General features: G+C 32.6%; 1 protein-coding gene across 1 annotated transcript in view; it reads left to right on the top strand.

Moving 5' to 3' along the window:
- The window catches only part of LOC113517601 (mitogen-activated protein kinase ERK-A), a 52,807-nt gene that overhangs the window by 16,457 nt on the left and 11,978 nt on the right, over positions 1-24,372 (top strand). The window contains exons 2-6 of the mRNA XM_026902320.3: positions 7,199-7,325; positions 9,029-9,139; positions 9,669-9,803; positions 17,200-17,316; positions 20,135-20,302. Coding sequence (XP_026758121.1) covers positions 7,199-7,325; positions 9,029-9,139; positions 9,669-9,803; positions 17,200-17,316; positions 20,135-20,302 — 658 coding nt within the window. The remainder of the gene's footprint in view (positions 1-7,198; positions 7,326-9,028; positions 9,140-9,668; positions 9,804-17,199; positions 17,317-20,134; positions 20,303-24,372) is intronic.

The following is a 24,372-nucleotide window of genomic DNA, read 5'->3' as shown; positions in this document are numbered from 1 at the left end:
AATTTATGTTACTAGTATGTTTCGTAAAAAAATATGCTACTGCATATTTTAATTGAAATATTAAAAAAAATATATATATAACAGGATTTGTTCTCGTGTTAGTTCCATATTTTTATCACGATTTTTGTTTTTTTCTTTTATGTCCGTAAATTATTTGACATTGGGATCTATTCTAAATTGCACGTCCCTAAATCCGCTTTGAAGATTAAAATTTGAATATCATAGTTTACCAAAAATATTATATTACGAGCTTCCAAGAATAAGTAATGATTTGGCTGTAATACGAGTATCAAAGCGACTTTTCATTCGGAATCTGGATTAATATTGCGTTAACGTGTACCTATATATCCTTGCCAAAAATATTTAGGTACTATATTTACCATCTTTTTGTGATGGAATTCTAATGTTTCTAACATGAGACCTCAATAAATTATTATCATTATTCTAATGAAGACCCTAATTAATATGTAAATTAACACCCATCACATGTGGAGTAAATATAGAAGCTGAGATGAGGCTATCCACAAACTTCGCGCTCACTCTACCACACATATATTTACATTAGAAAGTTAAGAGAATTTGCATACTAAAAATAAGACTCTTGGATCTTAACAGTATTATTATTAATTTACTTGCTACTATTTATCCATAACTTCATCCGCGTGGTTAAGAATTAATAAAAAAAAGTAGCGTAATATACTTCTCCATCCTAAATTTTACGCATAATATACCTATTTTATTTTATAACGAATGGTTAATTCATTGAGGCGCCGGGATACTATTGAAGTTATAAATATTATTTGTCAAAAATTGTCCCAAAGTATCCATTTTCAAACATAAAGATTACTTATTTATCCGTATAGTAACACTACTTACAATTTGTACCCAAATATAAGTATAGAATTAATTAAAATTCTGTTAGGTATTTTCATTCTATTCATGTATATATATTAAACTTGTGTTATGTTAGAATATTTTACAAGCAAAAGCCCCGGGCCTTCTGTACATATCTAAATAAGTATTTTACATTTCAATCCCCATAGAATAACTGATTCATAATTTAAAGGAATTAATGAAGGAATTTTCTAACATGTAAATATTATAACGTTACAAAGTGTTGAATAATTTATGAAAGCAAATTAAAATATTCAATGTTTCTCACTCACAACTATGTACACTATTATTATTATTTTTAACTTATATTCATTTTTTAACGGTGTCTATATATGTATGACGTGACGTAAAGTGTCTTACGTCCCCTGAAGAAGACATCCGGATGAAGTCGAAAAAATTATCAGAAATGACACTGCAAGTTTATAAAATATTTTGTTATAAAAATATGACACACACACACATGTGTACACTTTGTTTCGGAAAATCAAGAGTTATACACTAATTAATGATCAACGAGATAATTTTTTTTATAACACAGAGTGCAAACGAGTGTGCGACTCACCCAATTAAGGAACTACCACTGCTTATAAGCACCCGTAACACCAGAGGCAATGCACGTGTACTGCCTGCCTTTTAAACTCTGAAAATATTCTCTGTTCTTGAATGTTACGATGTTATATCGGTTCGGAAATGCTGCTGCTGGAAGTTGATTTCAAAGCGCAGTTGTAGATTATATGAATATAAACTATATCTATCTATCTAGTCTTCTTAGAAAGTCGTGAAAAAATTTTTAAGAGGAAAATGATTATACAGAGGACAAGTGGCTTGGAGTAGCCTTGCTGTAGGACGTAGCAGTATTATTTACACTAACAGTACATACTGTGCCTGGACGTAGTCTTTTTTAAGTAAATTACTTTAGTCCCTCCGGAGGCGCGCATTATCCTCTTCAAACACTTATGTTTGCTTTCAATGCATGTTCAACACCCAAGAAAGGTTCGAAGATATACTACATGACCCTTACGTGAAATTAGTTTAATTTAAATGTGTCGGCAATAATTGATTATTGATTCTAACTTTAGTCAGTTGCTCTTTTTTTTATTATACCATTACATTTCACCATGCCATCCTGTACGAACACAGGGGCAATATAGTCCATGAATCCACGAGTTATGAATAAAAATGAATATTCCGTGTTTTATATTAGATACAAAAGTGTACCATAGTCTTCAGGAATGGTGATGCATGAAAAGTATTATGAGTGTCGCATTATACTCCCAGATGTGATATTTTGATGTCTTTGTACAACATTGTTTTTTTTTTTAACATGAAGTGTTCATTCCATAGACATACACTAAGATTTTTAGGAATAATTTTACAAAATTTTAAGTATGGTTTAAAGTGTCAGATCTAGAGGACATGTAATAAGTATAACGCCTGTGATGAGCCCAAAAATAATCCAATGGAAATTAACGGAAACGAGTAATGTAATTATAATTATTTATGTCGGCTTTATTTTCGCATTAACTTCAGAGTAACCCCGACTGTTTATTATTATTAAACAGTGGTGTAATTATTTGAATGGTGCAATTTCGATGTTGACTAGCTAATGGGTATTCTGGTCACTTATTATTTATGTGCACAGAACTTTAGGCGCGGACCCCTGCGTCTAAATTACTATAATTAATTTGCGCTCCGGTTCCAAAACTTTGGATTGTTAATGTTCTAAATTTTTGTTCATTTTGTAAGATATAAAGAAAATACAAGTAACGTTTACTTGTATTGTGCAAAAAAATAATACTTTATTAAACTTAAGGAAAATACAACTGTAATTGTGAGTAATTATAATTGGTCTCTTTCGCTTTGTTAGATAGGGAATCTCGTTTATTTTAATTTTTTTTTAGAGTGAAAGAAACTTTTAAATAGCGTTGCTCTTACATTTATTATACTTATTTCCTTATATTTTGCTATAATTTTTGTTTATTTGTACCTATGTTGGTTTAAAGTTTTTCCTAAACAATAATCAGAATTTTAATATTACTTTATTGATAATTTATTAAAGGCATTATCGTAATTTGTGTGGATTTAAAAGCAAAATGTATATATTTACTAATATCTTAATAATATTCAAGAAATTGTGAGAAACCACGAAGTGTACATATTTGTTTGGTGCGTAAGCTTCTTTTAATATATCCATTACTGGGATAAGGATTATAAAGGGAACGAGTGAGAACTGGTTTGAAATGGCCAATTTACAAACTAAATCCATTATCAAACAATTATTAAATTCAATTTACCATTTGCGTTATACATTATAATTGTAATCGCTCAAGCTATAGGGTCAAGAAATTTTATATTGGGCAGGTAAATAACACTATATAGTACAAATACTAAATTATCCAAAAAAATAAAGAATATAAACTGGGATACCCAGTAGTAAAACCGAAATAGATGCCGCTGTATTCCCAACTATAACAGCATTTTTTCGTAGAGGATTTTTAATGTTGTTTTTTGAGACCAATGTTATATTTTTTCCAAATATATTTTTGTCTTTTAAATACTTCACAATGTTGTGCTGTAGTTTGTACAAATTATATAAATTAAATAACAATATAGTAACAAGCTATTATATTATGGATTTTCCTTATATATGTCGCACGTATATTACATCTTTATACAAATATGGGTCTTATTACGGTCGCTAAAAAGTTGATTATAAATTAATTACTTCCATAATACTTATATAAATACGTATTAATAGATTCTATAAATATTTGGCAAGAAAACGTTATAAATTATGTACAATTGTTACATTCATAATAGGTAGATAAATGTAGTCAAATGTTCATGAATGGATGATTTCAATTACTCGTATATCGTATTGCAAACCAGCATGAAAAAACATAACCTTTATAATTTCCACGTGTCTATTTACTTTTATATTCCGCGCGTTACAACTTTGTGCGGCTGACAGCTGTCAGTATTTTGACTGTTTTTGCAGAAAATATTATGCTGTGTTGTTTTTAAAACTTATGTTCATTTTTAACGAGTGCGAAACGAAAAGCTGTGGTAACAAAACAGCGCCGTAGGCCCCCTCCCCCCCTGAAGAAGACTTCCGGATGAAGTCGAAACGACAAACATAGTAAATTCATAAAGTTACCGTTATACATAAATATGTATATTATAGTGAATGTACAAAATCATATAAATAAATAGACATATGTGTGTGTATGTATTAGGTTTTTGAAATCAATATAATAATCATAATTAACATATTTTTACGGTAAAAAGTTTTGTTAAATCGTAACTTACAGTTATGTTTTAATATTTTTTCTATGCTTTTTTTGCACAATTCTGTAACGCGTATAGTACTTATACTGGTTGATGGTCCATAATTCTTTTTATATTTCAGAATACATGTTTTTTTTTTGTATAATTTGAAGTTACAAACAAGCTGACGGCTTACCTGATGTAAAGGTGGTAATCGTTGCTTATAAACATAAACAATGCAATGGATATTACAACATACACTGTGACGCCCATGGTGCTCGACGGTAAAATTTCATAAATATAAAAAAAATATTGTGTACAGCCTATAGCAGACCCATAGAATATAAAAAAAAAAACTCAGTATGTATAATTAGAGACTAAAAGATGTCACTGAAAGAGTTCGTAAAAATTATAATAATAATATAAATAAAAGACAAAAAAAAAAGAGAAAAAGTCACTGTAAATATAGAATATACATAATAAAACACACATATCAAGGTTGTCGCATTAGTAAATAACATAAAGAATAGTTTCAAAACATCCAACCAAATTATACTTTTATTTCTAATAATCCAATGACGTCTCTATTCAAACAAACATATGGAAATATTAATAAAATATTGTAAAAACAAGTATACTTACGGTAAATAAACTCGCTTATCTCTAGTCCTCTATGAATAATAATACTTCTATAGTTTTTTATTTATTTTTATTAGAAACAGTTTTAAGCGTACCTTTTTTAAGGTTACCTTTTTTATTCGCACATCAAAAGGAACCACGAATTTCTTATAGGATCACTTAGTTATCAGTCTATTAGTTCGTTTATCGAGATCCCGTTTTTACAGGAACACTAGGAAGTATCAAGTTGAAATTAATATCAAATACTCAATTGGTACTGACTTAACAACATATGTACACCCTTAACCGTTGATTTTAGAGACCAAATTTTGCACCCAACATTCTTTTGTGACTTAGGAATCTAATAAAAAAGGGACTTTGGACATTTCAAGAAAGCGTGACAGTAGATTTCACACGAGGAATTCGTTTGGGAGACCACACACTCATTAATACGCGAAGTAAACCTAGGATTATTTCGCGTAGGCGTACCTTTTTTATGTCCTGTATATACTAACTTGCTCGCTACTTTGTATACGTGGATTTCAGAAGTAGGAAAACCAATAAAATAGTCCACTAGATGGCGTATCAGAATGTAACATACTTGTTTTTCAGTTTTTAAGTTAGATCTTCAGGAACACAAGAAAACCGCATCGGATTTGGTGCAATAGGTTTAGGTGTTAAGGTCAACACAAGTACTCTATAGGTTTTGATTCCTTTGCAAATCTCAAAATATACGCTATAAATGGCCATATCTTATCATTGCGTCTACTTAGAAGTTTGATTTGTTCACAGTCAGCTTCAAAGGATTGTTGCAGACTTGTGTATTTGATATTAATTCCAGTTTGATACACCTACGCGTTCCTGAGAAAAAGGGTCTTGACAGACTGATAGACAGACGGACAACAAAGTGATCCTATTAATGATTCCGTTTTTACTTTTGAGTTATGACTCTAAATCATAAAATGAGTATCTTTACACATAATTTTATTTTTTGAAGGTGGTTAGTAAAATTACATCAAAACAATTTTTTCTGTCTAATGTATGACTTTTAATGTTTTATTACTCTAGTAGTTTTTTTATTGCTCTCTATCCAAATAACATACTCTTAATAAAGTATCTACGACATGAATTAGTAAATAATCCTTTTGTATTTGTGAATTGTGAGCGTTATTTAGCATTCCTATTTGTCTCTGTAGGATTACCAGCCTTATAGGATTATCGTTTCCCTTCTAGAGGTACAGTTTCATGAGGCAAATCGTAGTACAGCACCTGCCATGGTCATTAATCCTCACGTCATCAAAGACCTATTAACATCTTCCATTGTTGCGTAATCTGGAAGGTATGTGTCGGTGTTAAGAAGTTTGTTTTTGGATTATTGTTTTAATGAGAGCTTTTTCCTTCGTCTTCGCGAAGTTTCTGTTATTATCACCGTAGATCGCATACATGTAAATGGAGCGGTTAAGTATTAAAACGCTCTGAAAAGCAATCAGTCAATTGTTGGATGACGCGTCGTTTCCTTTTTATCATTTCAGCCCTTAACTGTCCACTGCTGAACATAAGCCTTCCCCATGAGAGGAGTTTTGCCAGTAGTTAAGAGGGGCTTGGCTAAAGGTTTGACAACTGTAGTTAGGCTTTTAAAGATGTTTTACACGGGACGCTGCTGCACATTCCTCTACTATTAAGCTCCCTAAGGTCCCTCTTACCACACCCGCAGGAAAGAAAGGGGTGGCTTATTCTATGCCGGGACCACACGGCTATTTTTCATACTGTATTCGAATATTCTATCTCTTATTAGTGATATTACTTTGTTTTAAATTATATTAATTTGCATATATTTTAACATATGAAAATTCCTTGTAACGTTCTTTCATACAATGTTTACGATAACACTAATTATACTAACTATGCATTACAGTCATAATTATAAGCATATTTATTATTATCAACCAACTTTAAAAAAAAGGAGATTCTTAATTTGTTGGATTTTTTATATTATAAACAGATTTGGAAATTCATGCGTGATTGAATAACGAATATTCAGATATGATCACAACATTAATTACGTTTTATACGGAATCAAAAGACAGAATTTCACAAATACGCAGTACCGCTTAAATAATTCAAAGATGTGTTCTGAATTCCCATACTGAAGCGTTGCCTAATATAGAAACTGTTAATCCAATTACTTGATAAACTATTTTGCTTTGTAGTCTAATATTACTTGTTTGCACATAAACATCTCTTTGATTTGGGTATATGTCTAAAACTTGTATTTCTCCAGCATCAGCTACGACGAATTGTTGTTTATCACTGTGGCTGTGGCCAATATTGAATTATGTTCGGATGACAAGCAACCCTTTGGAGCCATTATGTACAATATACGTCAGATCAAATGATTTACAGCTTTATTTATTTGCAGGTCCGCTATTGACAACATAAAGAAGGCGAAAGTCGCCATAAAGAAGATATCGCCGTTCGAGCACCAGACATATTGTCAGCGGACGCTACGAGAAATCAAAATTCTCACACGGTTTAAGCATGAAAATGTAAGTTCATTTATTAATTAAAATGTTATCAAAGTGATTTGTGATTAAAAATTTCCAAATTGGTTGGGTTTGAATGCATCACCTACATTGTGGATGGCGTATTGAGATAAAAGTCTACATAATTTTTTAAAGTTAAATCTTCAGGAATAGAACAGTGGAATCCGCACTTAATATGGTGCAGTAGACAGATAAAATTTCAAAAAATTTTTTTTTGGCTTCTATTGTTCCTACTAAATCATCTTACATCATTTTTTTTAATCGTCTTTTTACTTTGTTTTATAAGATTATTTAAAATAATTGTACTTTGTTCTATTGTATTTAAACATTGTCATTACTTATAGGTTTACACGAAAGAAAAATGCAAGGACAAGCAGCCCTCTCTTGAACGTTTATCCTAAACGAAATTTAGACAAGTTAGGAAAGGCCTAGGATTTACTTGCGTAGTCTAGATCCGCTTTAGATACTCCCCTCAGATGCTTTAATTGGAATATTATATTACTTGACGATACTTCGGGGACATTCTACTTAATTGGTATCCTAAATCCAATTTCAATATTACTTACTACCTTTATTTTTATTATTACGTTGATTATTGTATTAAATTTTATTATCTTATAAATTTTATTATGCAATTTATAATAGCAAACAAGCTGACGGTCTAACTGATGGATGATGTTAACCGTCGTTTATAAACATGAACAGTAACATGCACATAAAAGAGTATACTATGTTGTCCATGATATTCCCCATGCGTTGCCATTCCTGAGGACTAAGGTATTATGCCTCTGTACCCTGTAATTTCATTGCTATATTGCATCCTTCAAGCCGAAATACAACCATGCAAACATAATTGCTTTACGGCAGGAACATATCATTATTAACTCTTTTTTTTTAAACTATTGAGTCTTTGTAACATTTCGTCCTTTATCAATACTTTTTATTCTATTAAAATGAGAATATTTAAATTACTAGGTAGTATTAATTTTGGAACGATCGAAGCCGTTGCTTTTTTGCAATGCTAATTATGGAATATTTGTGCGACCGCCCAGGGAATTAACATAAGGTTTTTTATAACGAAGAAAATACTTATTTAAAATAAGTATTTGGATTTTTTGAACAAATTAGTATGAGGTTATTTTCTCATTGTAAACTTTTTTTTTTGTAATTGTTTGTATCTATCTATAATAAATTTATTACTGTAATCTTTTGAGGGATCAATAAAGAGTATCTATCTATCTATGAGATGGGACCAACATGGAAACTACTTCAATAAAAAAAAAAATAACAAAGACTAGTTTCATAATAGTTATTGTATGACGTATACGAGATATAGTGAAATTGAAAATTTTCTTATATCTTCTTATATATAATATTAAAAAAAATAATTTATTAAGAGAAGAGTCGTATCTTATTTTATTTTTTATTTGATATGATATCATAACAGTCTACTGACGTCCTATTGTTGGGCATGAGCCTCTGTTCCTAAGAGGAGGATATAAGTATCCTATACTGGTCAGGTAGTATAGGTATAGGATTTTGTTTCGCTTTTTCCCTCTCTAGCTGTATTGCGCTTATTTTCTTAGTCTTTTTAGAAAATCGTAGGTTTGGTAGATAAAAGAAGTGAATACAATGTGTATTCTCAGTCCATCTATGGAGTCAGCCAGTATAGAGTATAATTTTTTAATATCTTTTTTTCTTTTCAGATAATTGACATTCGGGACATATTAAGAGCGGATAGTATCGATCAAATGAAAGATGTTTACATCGTACAATGCTTAATGGAAACGGACCTCTATAAACTATTAAAAACACAGGTAAACATCTTTCCTTTTTATCAATTGACCTATTTAAAATTAACTCGAACTATTTTTATCTTAAAGACAAGAAGATTTAGAATAAAGGACACTAACGCCCTCACTGTAAACATTGTTTCGTCCTTTTCTAATACAATGTACTATTTTCGTCCCCCGTTTACATTTACGGGTGTTATTTTAAGTCCCTATCTAATTTCATTTACGAAGATGCCTGTGACAGACAGACATTGTTGGCACAATGAATAGGAGCCTACGAAGTCTTAATAAAGAAAAATAAATAAAAAACTGACTTGTTTTTTTTTAAATATATGTACCTTAATGTAAAAAAAGCAAATGTTTACTAATATATTTTAAAAGAAATCTCATTATAGAAAATACTGTATTATAAAAATAAATATAATTCGTGTATTGTCTTCGATGCTCATTATCCATCTTCGTTTACGCCGAAATGATCCTCCATTTTGTTGAGATAACGATGTATATAATTTAAATCACAGATGCGTATAACATTGTTAATGATTTGTTACAGAAATTAAGTAACGACCACATCTGTTACTTCCTGTACCAAATTCTCCGAGGGCTCAAGTACATTCATTCGGCGAATGTGTTGCACAGGGATCTCAAACCTTCAAATCTATTACTCAACACAACATGCGATTTAAAGGTTAGTACGTACTACAACTTTTTCTAACCAACTTTGTTCTAGGACCTCTTTCAAGCATTGCCATTCCAATCTATTCTTGATAATTGCACATGTAATATGAACATCTCAGATATTGTGGCTGCTTTCTGCATAATTATGTTAACTCCAAGGAATGTCCTGCTTTATTCCACTACGTTCACAATTACTTCCATCTCTGTAGTCATCCTATAGGTCCTACAATCCCATTGACTTCATTCTCATATATTTTTACGGCAACTATGTCTTATTACAAATTTATTACGAGTTATTTAATAACACCTACATTTTTCTTAAATGAAATATTAAAATTTTAATGTTAATATTATTTTAACCTCATTTTAAGGTATATTATTTTATCTAGGTGTTATATATCAACGATATACTAAAATTATAATGTTAATTTTACATCAACTAATTAATTTGGGTGTGCCTTTTATCGGCGGTGCAAACACTATAATACACTATAATATACTACACTAATAATTTTAATATAATTATAATTTTTGCAACTGGGAATAGCAAGTAAGCTGATGGCTCTCCTAATGGAAAATGGTAATCGTCAGCTATAATCACTCTTCGGTCACGCAGCCATGTGAATAACTTATAGTTACAATACATATACAGTGGACCCCCGATAATCCGGCCCCTGTCTAATCCGGCGCCCCCTGTAATCCGACATGACAGAATTATGTTTGACAATCTTTGCTAATATAGATCACGCAAGTTTGAACAGGTCACAACTCGTACGCGCCACCGCTATTGTGCTCGACGCATATGCATTGTTTTACTTAGTTTGAATTTGACTACTAGTGATAGCGATACGGCCTAGCGTACGTTCATTGTTTACTATTTATTCATTGTGTATTAAGTATATGTAGTACCTAGTAATGTCGTCACAAACCCAGAAGCGAAAGCACAAAACGTTGACAATTAAAGAAAAATGTGATATTTTAGATCGCTTAAATCGCAATGAAACTTTCAGTAGTTTAGCAAGTGAATACGGCGTAGGCCGATCTACAATTTATGACATTAAAAAAAACCACGAGAAGATTAAGAAGTTCGTGTCAACTACTGACTGCGGGCCAGGCAAGAGACAGACACTCAAGAAAGCTGAACATCCAGAAGTGGAAGAAGCTTTGTACATGTGGTTTCTTCAGGAAAGAAACAGGCATGCACCAATTTCGGGACCCATGTTGGCGATGAAAGCTAAGTTTTTTTATAAGGAAATAACAAAAAAAGATGATTTTATGGCCAGCAAAGGATGGCTAGAACGTTTTAAAAGTCGTCATGGCATACGTTTAATGACTATTACAGGAGAGAAACTTTCTAACGATGCCACCTGCATAGAGCCCTTTAAATTAAGATTTTTGCAAAAGGTGAACGATTTTAATCTTGACCCGTCACAGGTGTATAATGCAGACGAATCAGGGCTTTTTTGGCGTGTGATGCCTAACAAAACTTTCGTTTCTTGTAACGAAAAAGACGTACCTGGACGAAAAGTGAGTAAAGAGCGTGTAACCATACTACCATGTGCTAATGCTGCAGGTACACACGCGCTTAAGATGGTGGTCATTGGGAAATCTAATAAACCAAGGGCATTCAAAAACATTGATTTACCTGTACACTATTACGGACAAAAAAGTGCATGGATGACAAAAGACCTTTTCAAAAAGTGGTTTGATGAATGCTTCGTACCTGAAGTTAGAAAATGGTTAAAAGATCATAATTTTCCTCAAAAAGCGTTGTTGCTTCTTGATAACGCTCCCGGTCATCCGTCTGAAGAAGAACTGACAACTGAGGATAAATGCATCACTGCGATGTTTCTTCCGCCAAATTGCACTGCACTGATTCAACCAATGGACCAGAACATCATTCAGTTTGTTAAGCAAGACTATAAAAAAAACCTACTTTTGAGAGCCGTATCAAAAGACCAACCAATAGAAAAAACTTTAAAAGAATTTAATATGAAAGACTTGGTTTTTGCTCTTAGTCAGTCGTGGAGTGCGTTACCGTCATCAACTATTAAATCGTCTTGGAAAAAGTTATGGCCAGATATAATCACCACTCCTAGCAACGATCCACAAATCAGTAACTTCGGAAGTTATAGAACAAGTCTCTACTGAAACACAGATAAGTCCGGAAGATTTGGAAGTCTGGTACCGTGGAATGGATAAAGAAGAAAATGTTTTTCTTGAAATGTCTGACAAAGATATTATAAAAGAGGTTTCTAATAATACAACAAACGATCAGGAAGATAACGACGACGTGATTGCAACTGCTCCACAAGTCACAGATCAAGACGCAGTTAACGCTTTTGAGCTAGGTTTACAATGGGCTGAAGAGAATGGTACATCCTACAACGAACTTTTACTTTTGAGAAGACTGAGGGACAAAGCTCTGATCTCGCGTTATAACAACCTTAAACAAAAAAAAATTGATGAATATGTATTTCAAAGCTTCATAATTTGATATAGTATTCACTACATGATTTTGATTAATAATTCTTGATTATTTTGGTAGATATGTATGTGCATTTATGCTTAATTTTATAATAAAACGTAAGCTCTCAATTGTTATTTAATTTACTAAATTCGACTTACATAAATTAAGTCTGATTTGTACTTCAAAGTACATACATATGTACGTATAATATAGTATAGACTCTCGTCATTAGATATGTAATTTGTCGGATTACAAGGTACTCTTTCGTAAAAAAATCCGGACTATAGGGGTCTTAGGCAGTGGTCTATAATCCGACAAATTCGATAGTCCGACACTGCCCTGCATAATGTTTGCCGGATTACCGGGGGTCCACTGTACTTAACAAAAAAATTCAAACAGCAGTTAAGATTAGTTGGTTTGTTTAAATAAAGTCTTGCGTAGCCAGCTACGTAGTAGCTAGAATCACTTCTTGATTGATTGAGTTTGAGCTGAAATATTACATACGTCTTTAGTTTTGTTGACATTATAATATGCAATACTCAAAGTCTTAATATTTTCGAAATGTCCGCCGCCACTAGATTGCGAATCATATTTTTTAATCTCCTTAACATGAGTATCTAATTAAAATGGCCTAAAGTTTAGAAAACGTTTAAAGTTACTGATATCACACTAAATTTAATATGATTGCCTATAGAGGCAAAGGAGAGAGGTGAAGGATTATATTATTAAAAGCTTGTATTATTAAAATTGTTTTTAGACTACAGGTTTATAAAACTGTCTTTAGATTTTCTTGTAAGCGAGATATATTTCTTCCCAGGTAAACACATTGCAAAATAAGTTATCCGTAAGGATTTAACTTAAATACGGTGGCGGTAACTTCATACTTATATCTTGGACGTGCATGGCATGACGTTATTGGGAACGGAACTTTAAATGTATCTTACATTTTGATTAAGTTATTATGTACCGTGATAATAAAATCGTATCTATTTTATTGAATTAGGTGTTACCTTGCAAAAGTCTATATCACTGGTTATTTGATTAAAATTATTTTGTTTAATTCCGCTACCATGTGATTTTTTACCACGCACAAAACGTGCGTGAACAAAATGGAAGTCGGAGATTGATAGCTAATATGGAAGGTTTGTGAAACTTCTGGTAGTAATAGTGGTGGTTAATCTTCGAACATTGGCAGTCACATAATAATAGTAGCGGAATTAAAAAAAAAGATGCTAATCAAAGAACCAGTAAAGTTGTATCGTTTCGTGCTACGATAAATTATAAGAGCACTCTGTTATTCTATACCTGATTTTGGCAACAATAAGAAATTTTACTTTCAGAAAACAATAAACAAGATTTGCCCTACGCTTTTCTTTTACACAATAATACTTTTATTTTGCAAATTAACTTCTTAACTCTTAAAAATAAAAGATTCATTTCTGTATTATGTTAATTACTCAAGACTTCTACTCGTATACTGTAATTCACAAGCATAAAGCTAGTGAGTTACAAATATCTATCGACAGTACATTCACAACATCGAATCCATACATATGTACTATAGATCCGATGTTATGGAAATGTGGAACATGCATAATGAATTTTACTAGAGGGAAACTGTACAAAAGTCTCTGTTCCACTCGTCTCTATTGTGAAACGACTACTTGCATGTCTGTGTTTTTAAGGGAAAGGCTGTGTTTCAACAAACGTGAAATTACTGGTTGAGGTAGAGGGCGTAACACCTCAGTCTGGGGGGAAGGGATTGTTAGTAATGGGGTTATCATCAAAAGCCGCCTTGCTAGCAATACACCCAATCAGGTCGATCTTCAAGCTGAAACCATCATGGTTAATTATTGTTAAATTCGTCACGATCGGTCAACTGACATACTTTTATCCTCACATATTATTGTTGACTGATGCCTCGCTAGCGTATACTGATAACGCAGCCGAGGTACAATTTCATTCCCACCAATTTAAAAAAATATCTTAGCTCTCATGAATGACTACGCACTTATGTATATACAAATAAATACTTTTTTGTGATTTGTGACGATAACCACTTTCAAATAGATGTACCTATATGTAAATTTTTAAAAATAAATTTACATTTTAACATATACAGAGTAATCCTAAGTGTCCGCAGCGCATATTTGAAATTCATATATATGTATAGTGCCACGTTCCAAATTGATTGAATGTACAGTAGGTAAACTTCTCTCAGACCAGTTAATCCATCCTGGACCGTGATAAATAAAGTACATGGTACAAACACGCTTGCTCTTAATTCCCGTTTGATTGCTTTAATTTATTTTGTTCAGCGACACGAAAAACAAAATTAAATGAATGGATACAAACAAAAAGGTAGCCGAGCATGTAATGTGGCGTTGTCATCAGATGAAAGCAAATGGAACTTTTACGATACTTTTTATTTTACAAAAGCACTCGAATGATATTCTCTTAAAGGTAAATCAATAAGGGTCTGATAAATGAAACAATGAGGTACGTCAATATATAATGATGGGACGCAACGCGACCGGACTTTGCGATGTATAAGAGGCCCATCTTGTTAGAATTGCAGCGTCATGATTTTCTATCAAATATAGTTTTTGACTGTTGTTATGTATTTTAAATGAGACAATAAGCTCGATTCTGATGTTCTATTCCCTAAATGTAAATCCATTTTGCGGCATAGTCCACGGTGGTGGTGCCACGACACCAAATATTTTCTGATTCCATAAGAATTTTGGAAATAACTTAAGGCTTAACTTATAGGACATATATGAAGAAATCAAAATAAGTCTAAACACAATCTTATGTTTTATGCTTAGTAGATTTTGCTGTCTCGGTCATCTGTCAGATAGTTTCTTCTTCCTATAAGAGTAGATTCAAGTGAAATTGAAATATGACATGATTACGTTCGATGCGGGAACGACAAGAGCCGCGACCTTTATCGCTCCGCTAGCCGGGTCATACACGGACGATAATGTACGAAATGAACGAATTACATGAACCGTGCATATTTTCGGGTCTACCCAATCCGTCATGCCCAGAGTCCATGTTAACGAAGCTGTATAATATATGTAATAGCCTTTTAGTGTAGAAGGTCAACGGAATCCCTCTTAATGTGTGTGCTTTACACAATGTCGCAAATGTAGGCACGTGCAATATTCTATATATAAAACTTTTTTCTTTATTTAAATTTTTATGAGGTAGCTGATACATGAAACCTCTTTCAACGGTATATAATACATTCCAAAAAGATGGCAGAATTTCAGTCAACTTAAAAAATTATATCTAGTCGGTTGTCAATTATAGACTCTTCTTTTTTGTACGTTATTCGCTGAGTGTTTTTGCGAGCTGATTTTAAATCGTCATCATTCATTGTCGACTGCTGAACATTGGTATCTCACTCATATGTTGTCGATCGTGCTTGATCCCACATCGTCTGCTTCCATTGACTTTCCACGATACCTGAGGTCGTCATGCCATTTTAAGAGGGATCATCCCACAATGCACATTTAATATATTTCCTTTAACTACTTTCATAATAAATACATATAAATTTTGCTAATACTGATACTGTATCTGTAAAAAATAATATTTATCGAGAGATTTGTACCGATTATGTGTACTATGGCCGTGTGGTCCCGGCATAGAATAGGCCACCTCTTTCTTTCCCTTGATTGTTGTAAGAAGCGAATAAGGGAGAGCGAGGGATGGGCAATGGCGTCCCTCTTAAAACATCTCCAAAACCTAATTGGGCTTGCCAATCCGCTTGCCAAGCGTGGCGACTACTGGTAAAACTCCCCTTATGGGAAAGGCTTATGTTCAGCAGTGGGCAAATAATGGCTGAAATGATGAAATAATTATGTGTACTATTACTATAATTATGAACGAACCCTTAGGGTTATGACATGACAATAATAATTATATGTGTCACACTACGACACAAACTAACGTAATGACGCATAAAGTCTGTTTACCTAGAAATTTACACTATCAAGAGCAATGTTTGGTATTCTGATGTCGAATACGAATAATATCAGATAAATCATAGTTACTTGTCATAGTGTTAACAGTCTTGTTTACGTTGACGCAATACATAATTTAAAACTGTACATATATTTTGTACAGTTGGACATTAGTTGTAATAATTTCCCCCTTATTCATAAAAGCATCAAACCTTTCAAATCATTAAATATATTTATATTTTAGCTATTGAACTGTTTGGTCTGTTTCTCATCATATCATCATCATATCTTTAACTGTCCACTGCTGAACATATGCCTTCCCATGAGGGAGAGGGGGTGAAGGGGGGGGGGGGACAGTAGTTGCCACGCTTGGCAGGAAGACAGGCAACCGCAGCTAGACTTAGGAGATATTTTAAGAAGGACGCTGCTTCTCATCCTTCGCCCTTTGTGTCTTTCTCTTTTGTGCAAAATTTCCAATTTGAAAGGAAGTGCAAAAGCAGTGTGTAATAGTTAAAATAGCCTTGTAGATCGTTTTCGTTTTTATAAATAAGAGATTTACTCTATTTATACTAAAGTAAAACAAACGGTCACCGGTCTAATTTAATAAATATGAACGACACTATAGATTGCTACTGTAGCACATTCCTATAAGAACAACCAGATGTGACAGCCGCAAATTGTACAATATTTGCTGTAAACTACATTTTTTTTTATATATATTTTATTGGCTGTCTCCGCAGAACGTTTTAGAAACAAAAATTACTCTTATGACTTTTATGTTTTGCCACTAAATAGCAAATGGCGCACAAAAGTTTTTATAATTAGCCATCGTTTGCGAACTATTCGCTCAGTGATTGCACGTTATTTGCTGTTATCGGGAATTTAGGATCCAATAAACTGACTAATATAGCAGTAGACTGTAATCTTAATTTGTTCTATTATAACATTATTTTGTTTCAATCTAGATATGTGACTTCGGGCTGGCGCGAGTTGCAGATCCCGACCACGACCACACAGGCTTCCTGACGGAGTACGTGGCGACGCGCTGGTACCGCGCACCGGAGATCATGCTCAACTCTAAGGTTAGTTGCACACGCCTAACGTGAATTGGTGCTCTATGAATAGTAAATGTCACATTTATAATAATAATAAAAATATTTTTTATTCAAGTAAACTTAATAATAGGCATTTTTGAATAGTCTTCTTTATGAAACCACCGTCCAGTTCGAAATACAATTTCAGCTGAGAAAAACGGTCAAGAAACACAGCTGTTACTTTTTTTTTAAATAAGTTTAAAAATAAGTTAACAAAAATAATTATTAAAAAAACTGAGTTTTCGAAAGGATTTAATGGGGAAGGGATTATAAAAAGTAGTTCCCTTGCCAATCTCAAAAAGTGAAAATATCCTTTATACGATTTTAATCAGAGGGTTTCTTTAGTTAAAATAGTATTTACCAGTTTTACGTCTATAGGCGTGAATCGTTCTTTTAATTCGTATGCTACCTAGGAATCTACGATGACCTGAATAATAAAGACCGCAATTTACAGAGTAAATACGACTGAATTTGTACATTCGTATAAAGTAAATATGTAATATTTGTATTGTGTACAGCGAGTAATTTATTAATATATTTCACACAGCTTTGTTGTCATTTTACTTGTTTTTCTTAGTCTCGATGTAAATTACGTATTTTTATTTAGCAATGATTTTATACAGATATTTATTTATTTATGATAAATATATAATTTATTTGCATCACTTATAGCACACAAAAAGCAATAGACATAGATAAACACATACAAAAAAGAGAAAGAAAAAAATATATAAAGGAAAATACATAAAAAGCAACGTAATAATGAAGAGATTTTTTTTATTTTATTAGCCATTAAATTGTCCACTGCTGAGCATAGACCTTCCCTTTAGGAGGAATTTTGCCAGTAACTTTCACGATTGACAGGCAGGTTGGCATTCGCAATAAGGCTTTGGTGATATTTTAAGAGAGACGCTGCTGCCTTATTCCGCGATCATTAAGTTAATGATTAATGAAGGGATAGCTTATTTTAACAGCCATATTATTGTTAGGACCAGGATAAAATGTAATGTTACGCATTATCCTAGTGTCCATGTCATATATATATGACATATATATGCAACTATTATGTACCTATATGCAACTAATAAGTACCTTCAAAGCTGATGTTGTTTACATTATGTTTATATTTACATTATGTTTTTGTCCAAATAGTAAGAATGTTGTGTCCGCCTATAATTGGCATATACATCACATGTAAACTGTCAGATGAATGAAGAGAAAAACATATTACGCTGGCCTTAAATAGATGAGGGAAAAGGGCACAGAGATGATGACATCCGATGTAATCCTTACTCTGTAAATAATACACAATATTAACAATATAATGCCGTAGTATTTTTTAAAATAAATATATTTTGTTCTGAGGATGTAATTTTTATTAGAAAATATTATTTTACGATATCCAGGTAAATCCTGTACTTGGGAATTCTTAATAATTAAAATGTGAAAAAGTTAATCTATTATTATTTCTTTAGTGGTGTTACTAGGAATATAGTCCAGATAACAGAGGATGTAAGTTCGAATCCCATCGGATCGAATTGATGATGTAGCAATGTACCCATTGTACATTGTTATGAATATATATGATTGACCACAAAGTTCCCTATCTTTTACAATACGAGAGCGTAACTGCGAATTGATATGTCTCCTATTGGTCGACTGTATAGGCACTTCCATGTTTAAACAATGGCCCAAAGCTATAACGGTTTCCTTCCTTATCCAACGTGACTGGCATGACGGCGACACAATGTTCAACAGAACCATAATACACACGCACACATATTGCGGCTGGATATTGACAATACACATAGCTGAGATAACGAGATTAGACGCGCAAAAGCTTATAATTCAAGAGCAATTTTGCTGGTAATCTAGTGGAGTGTCTCGTCTGAGCTCATTCAATGATATTGGTGCGCTCCACTGACACATAATAAGGCTAGTAATGTTTGCCCACGAGTTGATATCATCTTCTTTGACGTCCTCTCTATATTATTCTTTGCTTTCTTTTTTATTGGTACGTTAAGTTGTAGCTATTACATTTATATATTATGTTATATTTTTTTTTAAATTTAGACTTAAATTGAACAGAAAACGATAGATGCTTATTTGTATACTATTGTTTTTTTTTTTGTTCTTGTTTTGTGTGCTACTGTGTGAGTCGCATGATTCTCTGAATAAATTATTTCTTACTTTCTTCTTTTTCTTTATAATATTCAGATAAATGCGACATTTAAAGGAATTTTCTATAAGGACTTTAACACAGTGACAAATAGCTTCCTGTCGACGTTTTTCCAAGAGACTACAGCATAGTATTTAAAAAAAAATGGATGTAAAGGTTTTTTCGGGTTGGCAACGCGCGTAATGCCTCTAGTATTGCAGGCGTTCATAGGCTACGGTAATCGCTTATCATTAGGTGGGCTGTATGCTTATTTGCCACTTCAGTGATATAAAAAAACTATCCCATGACTTAAGGAATAGTGCTTTGTGCCATAGTTGCTTCTTACTACATCCTGGTATAAATGGTAACACATCTTACTTTATCATCACACGAATCGTATTCGTTTTAAAAATAGTGGATTGTTCGGTGATGGATTGAATATACATGTAGGCGTTTTAAGCGATGAAAATGGAATAAATAGCAACAGCAGACAGGCTGTTGCTATACATTCGCATAATAAATGAGAGCTCTTCCTTGAGATCAGTGGCCCATCCTAGAGGTAACATTATGCTATGACTTCAGTTTTCTTCCCATATATCACAAACATATAATTAACGATATTTAATACTTGTATCTTTTTTGGAACAGGGTTACACCAAGTCAATAGATATTTGGTCAGTGGGATGCATCTTGGCGGAGATGCTGTCGAACCGGCCTATATTCCCCGGAAAGCATTACCTTGACCAGCTCAACCATATCCTCGGCGTGCTCGGCTCACCCAGTCCCGAGGACCTCGATTGCATCATTAACGAAAAGGTATGTAGTAATTTAAGAGTGGGTCGAATGAAAATGCCCTAATGTTTGTTATATTGATTTAATTAAAAAAAAACTTAGTACACTTAAAACTTAACGTTCTTTTTTAAATAAAATCGCAATTGTCAACATTCAGAAAGAGAGAGAGAAAGAGAGAGAAAGAGAGAGAGAGAACATGCAAGTGAGAGGTGTTACATCTCTTATCCACCTTACACAGTTATATGGTTTAAAATCATCATATTATTCGTTAACTGTCCACTGCTGAACATAGGCCTTCCCCATAATGGAAGTTTTGCCAGTAGTTGTCGCGTTTGGCAATCGGATTCGCAACCGCAGGCTTTGCTGATGTTTTAATAAGGACGGGGCTGTTTCATTGGTCGATTCTTTAAGTTTCCTTAGTCACCTCTCACGACACCCGAAAGGAAGGGGTGGTCCATTCTAAGCCGGGATCACACGATAGTGGTTTAGATATGGATTAATAATTTTAGATTATTAAAGTTATTTTACAATTTAATTTCTACATGTTTGTATGTATAATTTATTTAAAATAATGAAAGAAACATAATGAACAAGTCATAATGTATAGATATGCAATTAATGAAGTTGTTATCTCTACTCGTTTCTCGTTGGTTTACACTTGTTTAAATAACTATGAAAAAATATTTTGTATCATATTTTTCCATTAATTTCAGTACCAACTGTATAAAGTATTTTATTTGCAAAAAGTAAGTTTGATATGCACAAATTCGTTTTAAACACTATACACTATTTTTCCAGTTTTTTTTCCAAAGGTTTACAGAGATTGTACTTTCTAAAATTTAAAATTAAACTATAATTAATGTTTTACTTGGGTATCTTCATATCTACGTAAACATCTTTTATAGTTCTTGATACTGTGACGGCAGCGCTTTGCTGCTTGCATTTTTTTAATGGATGATAATGGAATGGTTATACCGCCTGTGCTATCGGTATACGCTGGCGGAACACCAGTGACAGATGATAGGTGAGTATAAAGCAGGTCAGGTAGTCTATAATGACGAATTTAAGAATTAATCACTCCATCACTAACTCCAGTAATATGTAGTTGTATATACACAACCGTGGTACATTTCTAAAGCTAGGGAGAGTAGATTGTCAATGATGATACAGATAAAGATGATTTTTTCATAATTTATAAAATTACACTTTCGGTTTCAATTAATTATGTTGCATTTCCATTGTGTCAGTTGCAAATTTGTCATATTCAATTACATAGCGTTTTCTATATTATAAAAAATAATGTTTAGAAGTAATATTAATTTAAAACAATAATAAATACGTCATTACGAATTGTTATTACATTAATAAAATTCATCATTAGAGATTATTTATATTTTAAGAATTCTTCAACACTATAAAAGCCCTTTTCGACAAGCCGGTCTTTTAGTTTATTTTAAAATGAATTTGGACTGATTGCAGAAGTTACGAAGTCAGGTAATGACGATGACCCCATAGCGAATATATCTTTACCTTGGTTTACCTCCAAGTGATTCCCTTAAAAACGATCGTGGTTAATTTTGGGTGAAATCATCATTTTTTGTTTCATTTACATTTCATTCGTTTGAGTTAACTAATCTGGCTTCATTCTCGTCTATTATCACTCACTAGTATACCGCTATCGAATACTAAAAGCGTAACCGATGTTACCATTCCATTATCAACCCATAAAATATAATCATACCGAGGTTTTCCTTAAATGCAGCAGTTCCATTTTCCGATATAATTCAGCTAATCCCTCCTGCCTCTTGTAAAATCCGCAGATCCCTGTTTCCTTAGACTCATTGTTGGTTTTGCCATCATTTTCACAAATAATCCAATATTATACGTAATTACATGTAAAAGCCCTCGGAACACCGTGTTTATTCAGTTTTGCTCATGAAATTAATAAATTGTGATCAATATAGAATTTGTTACGATAAGCTTTTATGTAAATTTGTCTTTATTGATACATATATCTGGCTTATATAAAATACTTTACTATAAAATACTTATTATAAAATACTTTGCAGTACTTTGATGACTAATCATGAGTAATTTAAAAACGTAACAAATCGGCTCACACTTTACACAGCATTTTAAAAAAAAAAAACTTAAAGCATATGGATAAAGATCCGTCATGTATTTTCTCATGACTCTGACCTACAAAAATAAACATGGTCTCAAGTGTCTGTTTATCAATGTCAGTTACATCGCCTTGAAGGACAAGCCGCGATATTCAGATGTACGTTTTACAAATACGATGTATGCTTAAAAATATTTATATCGCTGTACACTTAACTATGGCGGTATTACGTCGTTACCGGACGAAAAGCTCGGTTCAAGTTTCGCAGAAACGAGCTACCCGTGCTTTGTTTTATTCATGAACGCTTATTATAAACAGCATTTTGTCGAAAAGTTCGAAAATGCCTCTTTTATCGAAAAATATTTCTTTGAAACATAATATTGGATGTTTGCTCTCTATGCAATCACAGTATTTATGAATATGTATGGCACGGTACCCTACAGTACGGGAACTCCTTGTCTCTCTCTCTTGATCTGACCTAAATTCTCCCTTTCTGTCTCAATTGATAATTCAAGTTGTTTGTCCGAATTAGTTAAGATGGTTTCGCAAGCTAACTCATTCATGATAACATTGAAATGGAACAAACCGTAAAGTACTATTAAAATCAATTGTGCATTATTATTATTAAAGGTTTCGTAAGCAAATGTTTATAATTAGGCTCATGCTCGCGTCATAGTCACTCATGATTGAGGATTACGAATTGGTTCCGAAATTAGTCGAGTTTTTTCGATCTAATTACACGTAAATTAAACTGGTAGATATTATATTAAAAAATAGTTCTGCTTTAGTGAAATATTGTGTAACACGTCTGTGTTACGTATGTAACATAAATTAAAATTATAAATTTTAATTAACCACCGAAACACCTGAACAGATATATCATAAATTGTAACATGTAATATGGTTCTTCATGGGGGCTTTTAAACAGAAAAAAAAAACATAATTAATCTATTCATTCGTTTAAGAGCTACGATGCCACAGACAGACACAGACACGTCAAAACTTATACGTGAATAGAGAACTCCCTTTTGAAGACGCTTAAAATGAAACCGTGTTTGGTATTCATATATAAATTTGGGTTTGTACAAACTTCATCTATTTACGTAGTAGTGACAGCCATAGATCATGTTCATTCATTATACGGATATTTATTGATATCATGTTAGCCTATTTACAATTCCAAGTTATATAAAAAATCGCTTAAAACAGGATTCAGTTTAGATAGATTTTTACTTTCCTATTTTTTTGCAATCAAAAATATGGTAAATCTGATGGTAAGCATTCACAGCAACCCATGAATACTTGCTCCATCAAAAGTATGACTCTTGTAACTTATTGTGATTAGAGTACAGTACTCAGCAAATTGTCAGCTATATAAACCATAGCCGGCAAAAATATGCGAGACAGAAGAATTTATACAAACGATGAGATGACATGCACAACCTCTCTGGTATACTTTTTCTTTTTATGCACCTTAGAATGGAAAATACTCTAATAACTTGGCAAATAACATTCCTCAAAAATATTGATGTATACGTACACAAAAAGATTTCGAAAATACAATTATTTTATCTATTTTTCAGTCACCACGTGAACTGGCACTTATAGATAAATGGACGAAGATAAAAAATGTTTCCACCTGCCTTGCTCGAGGGCTAGACGCCTCCAGGGCAATAGACGCTCCTAACATTAGCATTTTTATTAGAATTGAGGTTACAATGTTAGTTCTGCCTACAATATAATACTGAGTGTATTTTATGAGGGAAAATTGACTGATGTGTAATTAACTATATGTGTAATTGAGTGGCCTTCACAAAGGATTACGTAAATGGGATTTTAATTTAATTAGATTTAATTTTGTACAAGTATATTAAAACCTGATCAATATTGACTTATATGTAATTTTCATATTTTATTTTTGAAGTTTCCAATATGTTACTTTTTAAAGAAAAATATTATAATATTATTGTAG

Source organism: Galleria mellonella, unplaced genomic scaffold (assembly GCF_026898425.1).
Source record: "Galleria mellonella isolate WM207_F2 unplaced genomic scaffold, CSIRO_AGI_GalMel_v1 utg78, whole genome shotgun sequence".
Taxonomy (NCBI): domain Eukaryota; kingdom Metazoa; phylum Arthropoda; class Insecta; order Lepidoptera; family Pyralidae; genus Galleria; species Galleria mellonella.
Note: the sequence above shows the minus strand (reverse complement) of the source record. Positions and strands in the feature narration are given on the sequence as shown.